At 40.6% G+C, this 17831-nt stretch overlaps 1 protein-coding gene across 1 annotated transcript in view; it reads left to right on the top strand.

Annotated features, from left to right (window-relative positions):
• The window catches only part of INO80 (INO80 complex ATPase subunit), a 69163-nt gene extending 56128 nt beyond the window's left edge, over window positions 1–13035 (top strand). Inside the window, exons 28-36 of the mRNA XM_065636391.1 lie at window positions 602–696; window positions 3198–3270; window positions 4930–5088; window positions 6425–6527; window positions 7098–7186; window positions 8039–8194; window positions 9278–9437; window positions 10213–10431; window positions 11039–13035. Of these exons, the coding sequence (XP_065492463.1) occupies window positions 602–696; window positions 3198–3270; window positions 4930–5088; window positions 6425–6527; window positions 7098–7186; window positions 8039–8194; window positions 9278–9437; window positions 10213–10431; window positions 11039–11256 (1272 nt within the window). The 3' untranslated portion in view covers window positions 11257–13035. The remainder of the gene's footprint in view (window positions 1–601; window positions 697–3197; window positions 3271–4929; window positions 5089–6424; window positions 6528–7097; window positions 7187–8038; window positions 8195–9277; window positions 9438–10212; window positions 10432–11038) is intronic.
• The last annotated feature ends 4796 nt before the right edge of the window (window positions 13036–17831 follow it).

Below are 17831 nucleotides of genomic sequence, written 5' to 3' on the forward strand. Positions count from 1 at the left end.
CAGTTCTGTTGCTTGGCGTGAGCTGTGGGCTGACACACCGATGTAATATTCAAAGTGTTCTTGTATGCAGTCAGATTCACAGGCTCTTTAGTAGCGAGATAAAGCCTGAACAGACATCAGTGTACAGTACCAGGCTTTAAAAACCACTAGTCAAATGGTTTAAAATTGACAGGGAGCAGATACAGTTGGTTTGTTAGGCAAGATTTGCTTCCACAGTGAAAGCTCAAGATTTAGTAAAAACTTAGACTTTGTGAAAGCAAACTTCCTATTTTAGTGATTTACCTATTTATGTATGGAAAAAGGCGTGTACCATAACATTGTCTGCAGTGCAGCAGATGCATCTCAGCTCTGAACGGACATTGTCATTTGCCTCTTATATGAAATGCAAAACCTGACATATGATTGAGTAGCTTAAATTCCTGAATCTCTATTATTATAAAGTATTGCTTACATAAGATTGCTTATAGCATATTTGTCGATAACATTTAGGGCTTTTCTTTTGGTAAGTAGCAATTCTGCTTTTATTTTTTTTTTTTCTGGAAGAATCAAGATTGAACAATTTCAAGAGCAACTGTATTTTTCTGGTGTGTGTTCTTTGCAGGAATACATGGTTTATAGGAAGCATACCTACATGAGATTGGATGGTTCTTCGAAGATTTCTGAACGAAGAGACATGGTAGCAGATTTTCAGAACAGGTAATATATTTTACAAGGTGTTTCTGTGCTAAATTCTGCGTACATAGAGAGTTGGTGTAAGATGTAATGGAAATCTCTTAAATTCCTGATAGAAATGCACCTCATTTCTCTGAAGCAGTTTCTAGGTGGTTTGCTGACCAGGAGTTACTGGTGTTGATATTGAACACAGTTGTATTTAGGAATTTGTCATCTGTGAAACAGTATTGCAAGCAATTTTAGTGTGCCCACCTGTTGTGCTTCTTGCCATTACAAATATGCTATTGCTAATAAAGAAGCTCAGTAGAAAGGCAGCAAGTGTTCGTTGGTTGTTATGTACTCTGGCAACTGACACTGTGAAGACGAGATTCAAAATCTTGCATATGCTAGAGCTTTGAAAGTGACCTCGTTTTCTGCAAAACAAACCATTTAAGCATGTTCTATTAACAAAGCTTGAACTAAAATGCAAGTGATAAAATGAGGATTTTATTAGATAGTAAGATATGCTAACCCATTTCATTTAGTAAACCAAAATGGATTCTGCAGTTTTTACAAGCACGTCAGGAAAGGGGAGTATGTGATCTTCTTATTGTAAGTTAATGTATTTTAGTATAAGTTTGTCTCCACTAGGGTGTATTATTTATAATGATTGAGTTTATGGTTATTAAATTTCCTTTTAATCTTGGGATATGGCTTGATATGATGTCAGTTTGGTGTGGTAGTTCACAGTAAGGTTGTCATTCCTGGATGTTGGCGTGAGCTTGAAAGAACATCACTTTTCCGAGGAGTTAGGTTCATAGATGGTTGTTCACTGTGGGGTGAAAGCAACATTCTAGACTAGAGAACAGTCCCTGCATTAGCAGTGCCAAGGTATCATAGCTGAAGACAGGAGGGGAAGCCATATAGAGCCTTTCAGGCCTCTGGTTCATGAAGCTTAAAGACCTGAAGGATTGTGTTGCAATGATGAGTCTTCTAGTGAACTCCTCAGAGCAATAAACTTGAAAAGAACGCGCAAATACCTGAAGCGAGATGACCATGGAGTACCTTTCTGCCCATTTCCAGATGTCAGAAACACGTTCCTTGCAAGTTATGTTGTCCTCTTGGAATCCTGACTCTTCTTCCTGTAAGGTGCTTTAACCAAAAGAAGTGAAGAAGTTTGTTTTTACTAATGAACAGGATTTGTTTTTATTAATTAATAGAAAAACTGAAGAAAAATAACCATTTCAGCAGGAAATCCCTTTGAAATATATAGGTCAGTCAGTCTAAACAAGAATTCTTATTAAAATGTTAGTTGAGTTCCTCTTATACACTATTAACTTATGAGAAATACTTCCAGGAAAAAAAGCCTGACTGAGACTAAACTATCCTGCAGGATATCCTAGCAGGGTGCTGAAAATATATAGCTATGGAGTGATAATTTGTTCCTGTACTCTGTGGCACTGTCCACTTTCTTTCCTTGCCATATGGCATTTCCAGAAGCGTTTCACAGCTGAATGTTCAGGTGACTGTCTATACACACGTTCCACTGTTGTTACAAGAGTGAAAATATTCCCTGGCCAAGGATTTACCTGCATTGCAAACAGGCACCTGTTGACTTCTTTGGCTTTGTACCTGCAAGATAAAGTCTAGAGACTGACAGCTTGGCTTCAGCTCCTCCCAGCTGTCCATAGCTCGGGGTGGATTTTTGCACTCTTGGATTTTGTACTGCCAACCTTCTGTTTCTAATTTTAGAGGTTTTGGTCCTTTTTCTGTTGGTGTTAGTTCATAGTTTTCATAATTATTTCTGTTGTCTATTGGCAATTTCTTTAGGGGTGGGAAGGGGGAAAATCTTGCCTTGAACCAGCACGGGTTCTTTGAGAATCTGTTGTTTATGATCCCAGCATTGCCAGGTACTTGTAAATATCTTGAAGTTTGAGTCCTGCGGAAACAGTCGGTTCTACTTGACCTTCAAGGATATGGATTCCAAACCCCTTAGTGTTTTGCATTTGTTGAGTTGTACTAGCATATGCGTTACCACTTGAGTTTTCATCAGTACTTGGTCATCCTACTTACAGACCTGTCTCCTTATTTGCTCTATTCAAAGCACCAAATTTTGAACAAAACTTCCACGTACACAGTTTCAATATTTATTTTTCTTTCTTTATCAATAGAGCATTGTTAAAGGCAAGATTTTTTTAGCATCAGTTCTGTGAAACAATAAATTGTTCTTTGTCCACATGAAATCTTAATTTCTAATGTGGGCAAGATAAACAAACCCTGGTTTGTTTTGATAGAGATTAATAAGCTGCTATTGCAAACTGACTGTTTGTGTGTTCCGACAGTCCTGATTTGTAGATTAACTTCTCTCGCTCATTCATTTATTTTTTTCCTTGACCATGAATGAACAGCACAAAATGTTCTGGAGTGTTCAAGTAATAGAAATAGCCCTGATCACGTTGTATGGGTCCAAAAAAAAATCTGCTTCTGTGGTTATTTCTTGTTAATCATACAGAAAATAAGGATGTTTTAATCTCTTTCCTCTATAGGAATGATATTTTTGTGTTCCTGTTAAGCACAAGAGCTGGAGGCTTGGGCATTAACCTTACAGCTGCAGATACGGTAGGTGAAGTTTGGTAAAGTAATACAGAATAAAAACTTGGCTTACTGATATTTAGTTTTCGGTATAAATGTTTAATTGCTTTTCTTGCCTCATATGCCTCCAACCACTGTTTTTCCCAAGCTGCTCATTTCCTGCCTCCCAGCCTCTCAATTTATGTAGGAAAATTGGTCTTTCTGTGTGAAATTGGCACTCTCTTAGCCATGGTACTGCCATTCACATCATGAAATTGCATAACCTTGTTTACTTTGCTCGTATTTACAAGGTAGTATTATCTTGATGATAAAGTTGTAGAGTGTTGGACCCTTGGTACACAGTTTTTGGTCACAGTTGGAAATGTCTTCCTTCTCCCCACATACTTTAGTACCAGAGTCGAGAAAGGACTTGGATGTCCCAAGGGGTCTACAGATGCAAATGACACTTTCATACAGTGAATGCTGTTTCCTGTATGACTGTTCGTTCTTGACGTTCAGCTGCAAAGGAATCAGTAGGACAGGTACAGGTTACCCTGTTTTCTGTGCACAGAAGAACGAAGCAGTGCCTCTAAAAGTTCAAAGTCATTTATAGTTGAATATCAGATAGTCAGGAAGGATAAATTGCTTCCCCTCTACTCACCCAAGGTGTAAAGGCATACAGATTTAAGTGAATTGCAAGGATTTGCACTCTGGAGCAGTCGCCACTAATCACCAGGGGTGGAATACTGACCTAGCTGAACCATTTATCTCTTCAACAACAGCTATTCTTGGGCTTTCCAACCCAGTACCTTGCGTGCATGCAGATTTGACCCCCAGACAGGCTGTAATCCTTAGCCACACAAAACCGAAGATCTCTGAATCAAAAATAGTACATAATTAAAAAAATATATGTCCCATCATATCTTGCTGTTACTTGAAAAAAATCAGAAGAAAGCAAGTATCTGGAGGATATTCAGGGTTCAAGAGTTCTATTGATTGAAGTTCCTTCACCAAAGGAAATAAACAGGCAGAAGCACAAGCTTCTGCAGGCTCGTTGCTTAAGCATTTTTAGTTCTGTGGTTTTGTAACTTTCTGAATACTTCTTTGTTGTCTAAAATTTGTTTCAATGTTTTTGTTTTGTATGCCTACTGTGCATAAGTATTGTTGGAATGATAAGGCAATGTGAATGTAATGTCGTGTTTCAGTTTTCTGTAGTAAAAGCACTGAAGTGTTAGATTAGACTAGTCTTTATCCAGTTTGGAAAAAAAAAAAACAAACAACGGGAGTATTACTTTTTGTATAACTCTAATTTGATGGGCTTTTTCTTCATAAGGTAAGTAACACTAAAATGTGTTCATGATGTGGTTAGCCTATGATTAATTACATGTCAGTGATTTAATGGGCTAACAAACTTAGGAATTTTGTGCCTCCAAAGCAGATTTGTTGAAGGAGATATTAAAGACATTCTGTGGCAGTTGAAACATCCACATTGTAAATTAGTTTGAATTCATCTGAAGTGCAGCAGAAAAGACTTCATCAGATAGGGCAGAGCTAGGTTAATACGGCCTGCAGTGGGGCAGTAAAGCTCTGGGGTGTGTAGCAGAAGTTTTATTTTCATTAGTATATTGGATTTTTGTTTGTTCAGTCACCAGGTGCTCTAAATGTATAGTTTTATTTAATCCTTTCTGTTGTGGTGTTCTTTTGCAGGTTATTTTCTATGACAGTGATTGGAACCCAACAGTAGACCAGCAAGCCATGGACCGGGCACACAGGCTGGGTCAGACAAAACAAGTCACTGTCTACCGGTTGATCTGTAAAGGCACCATTGAGGAGCGCATCTTGCAAAGGGCTAAGGAAAAGAGTGAGGTGAGAATAAAGAAACCACCTGGAACAAGAAGTTACAGAAACAGTACCGGCGGACACGTATCCAAATGAGTAAAGAGAGAAAAAGTATCTGCAGGGAGGCAGAAGATAAACCAAAAGGGAATGTCTTTGTTCAAATAAACAAATCTGTGTCCCTAACACAGCAGCATTACAGCTGCATTATAAGAATGAGGAAGAAGCTGATATTTACACTATGACTTTGTGAAAACTATTTCTTATGATGCAGTGAAACCGCTCAGGCTTCTTTAAGACTAGAGCTTCTGTCTTTGCTGTGTCAGGGCTACTGATTCCTCTCATGTATATTGTTATACCACAGCGGAATTTTATTTTAAAGAAATTTGGAAGGTCATCAAGTGAAAATTATTTGAGGTGTGAGGGTTGCCAGAAGAGCTCAGTGTCCTGTAGCATCAAGCAGTAAGTGTATTAGAAACATCAAACTTCGTGACACTTTATTGGCAAGAAAAAAATAAGCAGATTCACTTTCTTTGGTAGCAGTAGGTATACTATATACAGCATTCAGATGTTTTGTATACTCGGGGTTTCTTTTAGCTTTTGTCTTAATAAGATGCTGATCATGGTGCTGCAGCAACTGAAGCATCTCCAGCTGAATGTATTCACGTTTCCCTTGTTGAAACTTACCCATTTTCTCCAGGACACTGCACTCGAGTCACCTGATATCAACTTGAAAATAAAGTGTAGTGGCTTTGCTGGTGATCCAAATTTGTGAAATGGGCTTATGCTAAAGCTTGTTCTCTTTTGCTAAGTTACAACTTCTTTATTGTTTTGTGTGTCTTTGTTTGTTTTAGTATAGTTGCAGTAATAGAGGTTGAGTGAATTGCTTAAACTGAGACACTGACTCAATATGGAAATTCAGTTTTCAGTCAAGAAGACAAAAATGTTGTACCCTTTCAGAATGTGATCTGCATGATCCTCTGTGCAGATTACTTGAAAAATTTGACTGGTAATTTATACCTGATAGGAGTACTGTTGTATTGTTCCTTTTTATTCAGCTGTCTATTAATACTATTATCATTTGATGTTTATTACACGGTGCTTTAGAAGGAGTGCAACTTTTCACAAAGGATAACAATTTCCTGCTTTCTAGCTCAGTTGTTTTCTCGTATTTTATACTCTTAATAAATCTTCCCTGAAATTTTGCTCTAACTTTGGTATGATAGAGAAGTTGAGTCAATTCTGATTTACACGGATGCACTGGCATCTTATTTTGGCTGACTTTCAGTGACAGGTATTGAGAAAATGGTTCATGGCTGCTTTGAGTAATTTCTCCATTTTTTCTGTCTTGTGTTTTCCCCTGTAGATCCAACGAATGGTGATTTCAGGTGGCAATTTCAAACCTGACACCTTGAAGCCAAAAGAGGTGGTCAGCCTTCTCCTGGATGATGAAGAACTAGAAAAGAAATGTATGTTAAATTCATGTTGCAGCATTTTCCCCATCTTCCACTTCATTAGCTTGTGAAATCTGTGTTTTTATCTCTACAAACACATGTGTTGCTGATAACAACTTCTGTTTCCTGGCTCTTTTTGTGTTGCCAACTCTTGTTAGTACAAGCTGGTTTTGTATCATTGCTGAGCTGGAAGATGAAGTTGTGCAAGAGAGATACAATGATGTGATAAAGCTTTTATTGGCACTCATTCAGGATCATTGCATTGTTCCTGAATGACAGAGCTTTGACAAGAATTATGTAGGTCATGACAAGAAAATATTAATAAAAATGCTGTATTTCATCATACTTTTTTTTCCTGTATTAGAGGTATATGCTTTTATGTTGCTTGAAGGAAGAATTTCACTGTAAGACTTTTTAGTAATTTAGATACAAATAGTTTTAATACAGTAGTGCTTTCAATGTTTTAGTTTTAATACAGTTGACTTTTCTTCACAGTTCTGTTAGAACTAGAATTTTTTGTAAGATTCACAAAAGGATATGGAATATCTTTCTAGTGGTTACAACTTTGTGTTTCTTTTCCAACAGTGCGTCAGCGTCAAGAAGAGAAGCGACAGCAAGAAGAAACAAATCGTGTGAAGGAACGTAAACGTAAAAGGGAAAAATACGCTGAAAAGGTACTTTGCAAAGAGGTTGCCTGTGTCAGCAATAAAGCTGGAAGAGCATCAGGCTCACTATTACGTGGTGTAGAAACGTTTTTTGCAAAGGCATTCTAGTGAGAAAAGCCTTCTTCCCTTCAGCATTGAACATCAATTTGTGGCACTTCCGTACACAGAAGAGAAATATTACAAAATATGTAATGTGTAGTTATCTGTATTTTAATATCATTAGCAACTTGAAAAATAAGGAAGTACTGCATACCCAAACAACACTGTAGATCATCAGTAGTCAACAGAGAACAATTTGAGGACTCATGCTTGAAAAAATACCAAAATCATCCACTGATCATTCTATGACGTATAAAATGGTGACTTAATGAAGATTTTGTTCTGCAAGGACAAAAAGGGAATGTAAATGAAGCACCAAACATAAACAAAGCCCATAAAACTATGTGACTTCTGTGCAACAAGGGAAGATCGGTTTGTTTAAAAAAGATCATTATAACTACTTTATGAAAATTCTGAATTTTTGAGACAGGAAGGCTTTGCATAAATTGGAATTTTGTGTAATGGTAAAGAATTTCAAGCTCACTCCAAAATGTAGTAGAAATCAAAGTAATTCTGTAAGAGTAATTCTCCATCATTCCAGCTATTTTACAAAGTTAAAAAACCCACAAACTTTAGAAATCTTAAAGAGGGAGCCTTTAAGGGATCTGTTACTGTGTCCTTCAGAAACTATTTTGGGGAAATACTGGGCATGGCATTCCTTGAATTATAATACTGGATTAGATGTTGAGATTTTGGGTTGCTTATTCCCTTTCTTCTTTTTTATTGTCTTTTTAATTCCTGGTATTGTTTTATTTATTTCAGAAGAAGAAGGAAGATGAATTGGATGGGAAGAGAAAGAAAGAGGGCATGAACCTTGTGATACCATTTGTCCCCTCAGCTGATAACTCCAACCTGTCTGCTGATGGAGATGATTCTTTCATTAGTGTAGACTCTGCCATGCCCAGCCCTTTCAGTGAGGTAAGACTCACTGCTGCTTCAAAATATACTATTTCAGTTCTGGCCTTACATCCTGTAGGATTCTTGCCTTCTGTTATTATAGCTAGTGTAGAACTTCGAGTCTGTGGGAAAGTGAGATGTTGTAAAGGTGAACCATGGAAATGAAAATTATTTATTGAAAGCATAACAGCTGCTAATAAGCTGCCTTACAGCTCCTCATGTTATTTGACATTCCGTTATTCCCTTCTTCATTTGCTCTCTGCCTCCCTTTTCTTACAGCAAGTTCATGCCCTGACTCTCATCCCTTTCAGCCCCTGAAATTTTTTCATTCCTGCTTGCAGTCCCACTTATTATCTTCCTACTTTTTTCTCCCTTTTTCGTGCCTTTGTCATGCTCACATTTATAACCATGTGCCTTCTTCCATACCAACACCTTCCATAGCAAGAACAGGATCTTTCAGTTCCTGAACCAAACTGTATCCCTCAAATAGCTCCTTGACATTCAGTTTCTTTACAAGTGCTCCTCACTAGTCTCATCTACATCTCCTTCTCTGCTTCCTTCCTTGCTTCTGATTCTGAATTAGTGTGTTTGTTTCTTTGGAATTTAAATTGTACATTCTCAGTGGCACACATCTTACTTTCCTTCATATTTTTGTAAAGAATTGCAAACCAGTTTTGGCAGCAAATATATTCTGTTCTATAGATTTCTATGTTGTATTGTATTGACAAAGATTTTTATTACCAGTAGTAGTAGGTTAAGAGTTCAGTTGTTTTCTGTCTTGCAGTTGAAGATGCACAGCTGGACAGCAGTTTTCTTAAGTCTCTGCTGAGCCCGTTAGTCTCCTGCTTCTTAATTCAATATCTATTTTCATGAATTGAAATTAAGTAGCTCCTGGAGGTCTTTACTGCTGCTCAGCATGTAAATAGAGGATGTGGTGTGATTAGGCAGATCTTGCTGCTAGTCTCACACAGAGAAAATGAGAGAGAACAGAACAAGTACTAATTAATCACTTGTGATTGCATGTCTTTTAAGGATCTTACAATGTTTGTACCCATCCCTTTCCTAACCTGAGAAGCTAATGGCTTTGATTTCTGTCACGTTTAGATATCCATCAGCAGTGAATTGCATATGGGCTCAATCCCTCCCGATGAGAGCAGCAGTGATATGCTTGTGATTGTGGATGATCCAGCTTCTTCAGCACCTCAGTCAAGGGCAACAAACTCTCCTGCTTCCATTACTGGCTCAGTGTCAGATACCATGAACGGTCAGTACTTTTGCCTTGGCTGACTAACATCTATTAAACATTTACTTCGTATGGCTAGGTGATACATTTTCGGAGTAAATGCATGGTTGGTGAGATTGGGGGGAAAAATGCCTTTTCATTGAGAAATTACTTTCGATTTGGTAGGAAATCTGTTCATAGTGTCTCATTTACAGTTCTTTTCCTCTTTTCTGTGTTACTCTTAAAAGTTTTGTCTGTTGTTCCTGTGTTATAGAGGGCTCTCCTCCCATTATGTGAATATTACCAAATTACAGACAACCACAGAACAATGAATCTCTAAGCTTTTCCTTGAATTTGCTGTTGGGCTAATAATCAGTTCTGTATTTCCACTGGGTGGTTGGAGCAGCTGAAATTTTAAATAATGGTAAATGTTTTTAGCTACCATAGTTTTCTACACTGAATTAAGTAGAGCTGTAGTTCTTGATGAGTTTCTTTAGAGATAGCAAATGGAAGAAAATATCTTCAGGTAAGAAAATGCTTCATCCTGAAGCAGAACCCAGAATCCTCCACCTGTATGTGGATTGGATTCATAATAATAAGTAGTTGGAGTTCATAAGTTGTGGTTAATGAAGAGTGAAGTTTTGTATATGTAATTTGTTTTCATGGGTTCACTGTTTGCCAACAGTGTCCACATTAATATAAATGAACAGAATCAATTAATAGGAACAATAGTAATGTACATGGGAGGTAGTTATGACGCTGTGAGTCACCAGAAATACTACAGCAGTTATTGTTTTAACATTCCTTTTTTGTAAAGGTATTTCAATGCAAGATACATCTCTCACTGGGAGAGGCCAGTCAGGTCGAAGCCGGGGTCGTCCCAAAGGTGCGGGCGGTGGATCAAAAGGCGGCACTGGGAAAGGCAGAAGCCGGAAATCAATAGCGGGAAGCGCAGCTGCGATGGCAGGTGCCAAAGCAGGAGCAGCGGCAGCCTCAGCAGCGGCGTATGCAGCGTACGGGTACAACGTCTCTAAAGGTACGTGGGGAAGGGGAGGCAGCAGACTATTCAGAGCAGAACCAGCCACATGGGTTTGGGTGATTGTTGTTTACAGCCTGTCAAAAAATAGATAAAAAGTGGTGTATTGTTGGTATTGCTTGTCTGTTATATTCTGAGATCCAAGCAATACACAGTGTGACATTTTAACAGTGTGAGGGGATAGCCAGTTGTACCGCAGATGACGTTGAGAGGCTAGTCCTGCAGAAGTTTCATCTGCCCTTTGAATTATCTCATACCATGTATTTTTCCTCTTGTTTTTTATTTTGGTGCCCAGACAAATTGGATAGTGTTGTTTATCCCATGGGTATGGCTTTGGTTTTCCTGTATTGCTGTCACATTTAAGTTACAGCATCAGGCTCCAAAATCTGCTAAACTGATGGTGATAGACCTTCAGCTTTACACCACTTGAAGGTGGCCCAGGGTATAACTGCAAGATGATTTGTATCTTAGGAACATCTCTCTCCATTAGACTCTCATAAATCATGAATACAGAGTGCTCTTAGGACTGATTGTTAGTATACTGTTTGTCGTTGAAGAGGCACAAGTGGAATAATATATGGCATTTGATTCTCTTTTCCATTGCTAGGCATGTCTGCAAGTAGCCCTCTACAAACAGCAATTATACGGCCTTCTGGACTTGCAGATTTTGGACCTTCAAGCGCCTCTTCTCCCTTGAGCTCCCCTTTGAGCAAAGGAAACAGTGTTTGTGGGACCCCCAAAAGCTTAAACCTGACCAGCAGTCTCATATCAGAGACTCCGATTCGGAAGCAAAGCAAAGGCGCCCACACCTCAGGTGGTCGGTAGTAATTTTGAACCCCCAAAGCTTGTCTGAACTGCGTTGGCTTTCAGAGTAGACCACCCTGCCAGCTGAAGGCATGCAAACCATGCCTTGTTGCTGCCCAGCACGTGTGTGAACAGAAAATCAAAGCACAATGGGAATGGGTGGTTTATGTGAGCACTTTGATTATGTGTATTCCAAAAAACTGTCTTTGCAGACACTGCGAGAAGGAGGGATGAGAGTCTGGGGTAACTGGGGGATGTCAGCTTGTGTTCTATTGACACATCTGACAGAGATTCCCAAGAAAGCAGCCAGCTACTCCATGCAATATCCTGCACCTGTGTGTGCTTGAAGTCACACCCATGTACTTTTCTCTCCTGTAGCTTGAGGTGGAACCCAGCGTTAGTTTTATCCTATGAAATCAGTATCTGAACCCCAGGAGTATCCTGTAGGGTCATTTCCATGCTGGCAGCTGGTCAGTGTACGGGAGTAATTGGGGGCTAAGCTGAAGATGTTGTGTGATCAAAAAAAAATCTTGGATTCTTCTCATGTGGGCCTCTGGGTTCTCTAAAGGCTTGAAACACAAAGGAAGGTATCTCAGGTGGTTTCCAGGGAATGGACTGTTTCCAGCACCATCTGTCAGGAACAGGTTCAGAGCCACAGAACACAGAGAGCACTGACGGGCCTCGTGAGAGCAGCAGTACTGCTCCTGCTTCACGCAGTGGAAGAAGCCACAAGCCAGTGGTCTGGTTTGCATTTCAGAGTTCCCATCAGCACCAATACTCGCTGTGTTCAGAATGATTTCTCTCACTTTTGAGGTGCACAAAACTCTTAGAAGCTTAGAAACAAAGTGAGACTGTATTCGTACAAATCTCCAGAAGAGGGGAAGCTGAAGTGCCGAGGAAGAGTGTGCTGCTGCTCCTCTCCCCGTGCCACAGCAGAGCGTGGTTCTGCAGCTTGCAGCGCTGCAAGGGGAGCAACGAAAACCAGTCCTGAGAGAGAACTGTGCCGTTCCCCCTTCCAGCCAAATCCTGGGAAGAAAATAGTCTCGTATCCCAGCCATCCACTGACTGTTCTTCCAGTGTGTTTTCTCTTCATCTCTGTGACGATCGCACGTACAAGCGTGGCCGAGTTCACTCCGGTGTGCGGGTCCCAGTAGCCGTGTCCCATCAGGCTGGTAAGGGCAGCGCTGCCAGTGTCCATCTGTGCTCTCAGTCTCTGGTCCCTCCTTCCCCGTTCTCAATGCACAACCCCCCTGTAGCCCCTCGCTTTGCTGTGAGCGTTGTCTGCATTGCACTGAGATTTAGGTATGAGGCAGTTTTTCTGCCTGACACGTTGAATTAAAAGGCTGTTCTGCTGGGGCACTTTCATCCCGTGAGAGAGAAGCGAGTTGAGTTGCAGGTCTGGGCTGTGACAGCAGAAGATGAATTTTTATTACTATAATTTTTTTTCCAACCCCAAATCCTTTGCCTGGCGTCCTACAGTGTGGAGCAAGTGCTTCCTGTTGGCTCTGCCTCTAATTTGCACACCTGAAAATAGCAGAACTGAGCTTAGTTAGATTGATTTTTAAACAGATTTGCAGGGGATAATTGAGGGGGAGGTAGTGTTTAATTAACTCATGAAGACTTCCCCCTTCCCCTCCTATTCACATGTATATATGATATTTAGAGGGAATCAGACAAATGCCAAGCCTTTTTTTCTCTTTGAATGTGCTGTCTATTTTTATAACTGAACTTGTACATATGTATAAAGAGAGACACATCTTTCTTTTACTAACTGGAGAAGAAAATCTTAAATAAAATGGAGTGAGATAATTTTATGTAAATCAGTGTCTTTGTGTTTTTAATGCAAATAGCTGCATGAATGAGAGGATTATGGAAGGAAACATAGAGGGAGTGCATCTGGAAATGCATCCAGAGACACATGCTGCTCAGTGTAATGCTCTAGAATGTCTGCACTCTGCCAGGTATCACGTTTGTAACCTTTTTCAGTTTCCACTGTACACTTAACCACACGTCTGTATTCACTAATTCTCTTGTAATCTATTTTGGCGTAGATATGCAGCAAATCACAAGAAAACAGAAGCAAGCATAATATACATAGTTACATAGTACATGAACTACGATGGTTGAATTCAATACCGTTGATCATTTTTGGAACATCATTCTGTACAGTTTTTCTTCTTCCCCCCTTTTTTTTTTTCCAGTGGGAAAAGACTTTTCTGTGTGCAGGCTTGATTTTCAAACTGCTAGCCAGTTGCATCAATTTTTAATCCAAAGTGGAGAGAAAAAAATAAATTTGTAACTTGAAAAGATTGCAAAAATGTAATATGTACTGTTGCGTGCTATAGTTTTGGAAGATTAAGTTATGGATATTTTAAGAACTGATAATATAAAAAATATATTTAAAGTAATTTAATCTTCAAAAGAAATTCCAAATGATATCACAAGTTGTGGCAAAAGGAGTAGCCTATCTGCTTGCAGAACTTGTGTCAGGCTAACAAATTCAGGAAGATCTAATGTAGTGAAGAAGTAAATGAACTGCTTGATCGTATCCAGTTCAACTTCTGCAAAAAGTTAAATTGAAACAGCTGCATTCTTTGTATTGTGCATCGCAGAAGAACTGAGATTCTGTGATATTAATCAAGGAATTAGAAAGAATTCACGTGATGGCTGTTTTATTCTAATTTCTTGATTTGGGGAAGGAAGTAGTGCTAGAAAGACCAAGACTGGGAATGTTTTCTAAGGAGGTGGAGGTTGTTTTGTGATCAACACTATGGGGAACACTTCGAATGGACATTCACACTGGAGCTTTGTTCTTTGAAGTCTGAGCACGTTTTTACTCCAACTGTGTGTTGTGCACTTGTCTTGTGGTTTAATGGCAGAGAAAGTCACTTTCATTTGAGGGATCAAGGTATTTGCTAGTGGCAGAAACAGAATATTAAATGAACCAAGTTTGTGTTTTAAGCTGGAATGGTGAAACATGTCAGTATGTTTTGGGGGATATTGGGAATGCTGTGTATTCCTCGTGCTATGTGATTATAGCATTTTACTTGCCAGTTACTACAGAACTGCTAACTACAGTTTGCTGATTAATACTACTGTTGAAGACATGTAAAGGTGATAATTTCCTTAGGTCGTCTGGGAAGTTAGGACTAAGAGGTGCTGCTGTGTTGGACCCTCACACACAGTTTTGTAGTTTAGCCTACAAGGGATCTAGTTCAGAACACCCATTCTTCCCGCTGCCACACATGGTCAACAAGTTTTCCCAAGCAATGACAAAATTAACTCCTAAAGACCAAAACCTGCAACTGCAATATTCCTTTGGAAGAGAGCAAGAGTAGTTGAAACCATTACCTTCTCTCAAAAAATATTGCAGGGTGGTTGGACCAGAGGAAAGGGATTTCCTCGTGACCTCCGGTGCCAAATTTAACCCCTTGAGCATGTGGCCAGGACACACCAGCCAGGCCACCGGTACCATGCAACATTACAAGCACTGATGCAGTTTGCTTTACATCTTCTCTCTGGATGCAGTTAATCATCAGCACCTTAGAGGATGGCAAACCAAAAAAGCTGGGGAAGAAAATAGAAACAAAAAAACAGAAGCCAAATGATGCTTGAAAGGAGTGAGAGAAGAACTCCTTCCTCACCACAGGCTGTGAAAGCCAAGATGTACAATTACCACATCAAAACAGAGCACTGCAGTATCCTTTCAACTCCTTTTCAGTGTCATGTGTGTCAGCCAGGCCCTCGCATCACGCTGTCCTCAGAAATCCTCCTTTTTAGCTGTACAGTCACCGTGCAGTCCCTTCCAAACAACCTCTTACTGCTGCTTAAAAATTGGCTCTGTAATGGCATGGTGTCTTCGTAATTCTTCTAACTTCTGTTTTTAATTGTTCTGTGATCAACTGAAGTCCATTTAATTAATCTGCCCTTGATTTAGATTAGCCTGCAAGCCATTTTCTGTCATGGGTCAAGTCTGTTGTCCTCATCAGCTGTCCTCATTCTGCAAAGAGTTAAACAGGTTGCTGCAGGAGGGTTTTCACCTAGAACTGCTTTAATTCTTAACTTCAGGTTATTAATACTGCTCTGTCCAAATGTAGTGTTATTTCTGTGCCTGTTCCCCGTTCTGTTGAGTGCTGTCCCCACCACCGGGTATCTGCTCCTTGCCATCTCATGCTCTGTTTGTGGAAAGCCGCCTGTCTGCCTCGGGGCTCTCTCTTGCTTTATTCCCGTATTCCCAAAGTATTTCCTTTAGCAGCATTTCCCAGCGGGAAGGCGCACAAAGCTCAGTGGGAAAAACTCCGTGCAGAAGGGACAGGGATCAGCACTGCTTTGATCGTAGCTCAGGAACAGCTGAGCACAATTGATACAATCACTTGGGGGCAGGATGTGGATCGGTGTCATTTGGGAAATGCTGCCCTGTGACCACTGCGCTGCCAGTCCTCATCTCGGTGGAGCGAGCTGGCCTGCTTCTGCTCCCAGATACACCTACAGGCTCCTCAGCTTCTCACTTCAGCCTCTGTCTTTCCTGTTTGTCAACTGTTCAGTCTGAAACACTCATTCTAATTCTGAAGGGGCCTTACGGGCATGTCGGGTGCTCCCCTTCCTGCTCTGTGATGCGCTCCCTGCTGTCCGGGGGAAATTTCTGCTCAAGTGGCCAGAGAAAACAATTTGTAACTCACTACCCAAAGTGCTGCTACTTGCATGTGAAGTATAACTGAGACATATATACTAAAATAAAGGCAATCACATCTTATACTCCTACGTGTAAGCAATCACTGAATTGCGAAGGATGTTTTTATTTGCACCAGGTGCGTAGCAGTGAATGAGAGAAGGGACAGGGCGATTCGTCCTTTCCCTCTGGAGTATCGTTATTAGGATGATACAGGTAGCTCAGCTCTCAGATTCAACCAGCAGGTCTGTATTGTAAGCAAGTCTTTCTTGTAGCACTCAGATTAGCATTTGCTCCTCTGAAAAGCCAGCAACAAACACCTTATGAAATGGAGGAGCACCTGGTGAGTTGGGTTTCCTCCAGCTTCACCCTCCTCTTAGCTCCTGCCTCTCTTCCCTCGAGAAAGTGAAGTTACTCCAAAGCTAATGGGTCTTCCAGGCAGTTAGTACCAACCTTTATTTACATAATGTTCTTCTAGGGGCATTCGAGGGAATTCTTCTGCACCCCAGGCATGAGGAAGTGTTTCATTGCTCAGGTATGACACGATGACTCCTTCCTTCCCTCCTTCCCTGATGAGCATCGCTGATAGAATGAGGTAGGGGAGGAAAACATTGAAACGCCACTTTTAGGCCTTCTCGAGTTTCCCCCATGGGCTGCCTCTTCCTTCTTCGACAGTATCGCTGGTTGTGTTAAGTCAGCTGTACGTAGCAGGAGACAAGTGTGATGTGAGCTTCCAGGCACCCGGGGATGACAGGGCCCCTTGCTGGCTCTGTGACCTTTGTTTGCAAGCACCTGGTTTTGCCTCCCTGCTCCTTGCCTGACCCAACTCTTCTCAAGACCCATGTGTTGTCTTTCAGGGCTTTCAGGTTCGCAGGAGAAATGTTTCTGTTTAAAGGTGTTAATTTTTAAACACATGACCCTCATATCCTTGCATCTCAGCACTATGTGAACTGTTAAGATAAAGCTAAGCATTATGTGCGTTTTGCGGGCATTGCTGCCCTGAATGTTCACCAAGTTTTTCAGAATCAAGAAAAATGCTTATTGTTGCTCAGAGATTAGAAGAACCTATTCGGAAATTTACTACTGGTTTGGACTGGCACACAAAGCTGATGTGTAGGACCAGACTATTTGTTAAATTTATTCGAATTTTCTTATTAAAATAACAAGGAACCTAGTGGATTTCTTCTCAAGGTGTGTTTAACAAATGCTGTCCTACTGTGAGAAGCCATTCCTGTTTATTTAACCTCCCATCTATTCTTATAGTTCCTCTGATGTATCCCTACACCTTAACTTCCCACCTGGGCTTTCCTCTAGGAATCACAGGCAGGAGCCCTCTCTCCATACCACGAGAAGATGATGTCTGTCTTCAAGGTGTCTGTCTTTCTGGTTTCTTTTAATTCTGGTGTTAGAATTTCCCCCCGATGTCACAGTAGAGTTTGTATTCAGGATAGTGGGTACGTTTCAGAATTCTACAGCTGCTGTGTGGACACGCGGTTTTATGACGCTTACTCTACAATAATGTTCCCGAATAACTCCCCTCCTAGGCGGCCTCCTTGTGGAAAAAGAGCATTCGCATTAAGGGTTAATTGGGAAAAACTATTCTCTGGTTCACATCATTCTTGAATTCAAGTAACTTTTCTCCATAGATGAGCCTAAACTAGTATCAAAGTAGGACGAGAAACTGTCTGACTTGCTCGCAGAAGCGTGGATGCGTTGGTCCATAGTGACCTGACATCTTCTGGAGTGGCAGCGCGCAGGGTGTTCCTGTGCTCCGCGCCGCCGGGAGGAGGTTGCTGGGGTTTCTAAGAATGGAGTAGTCAGCAAATTTCACAGGTAGCTGGCTGAACGTTGCTGTTACTTTTTTTAAACCGCCTTTAGCTTGTGGCACATGACTGCAATTAGCTGCGTGCTGATGAGCAGCCGCTGC

Source organism: Caloenas nicobarica, chromosome 5 (genome assembly GCF_036013445.1).
Source record: "Caloenas nicobarica isolate bCalNic1 chromosome 5, bCalNic1.hap1, whole genome shotgun sequence".
Lineage (NCBI taxonomy): Eukaryota > Metazoa > Chordata > Aves > Columbiformes > Columbidae > Caloenas > Caloenas nicobarica.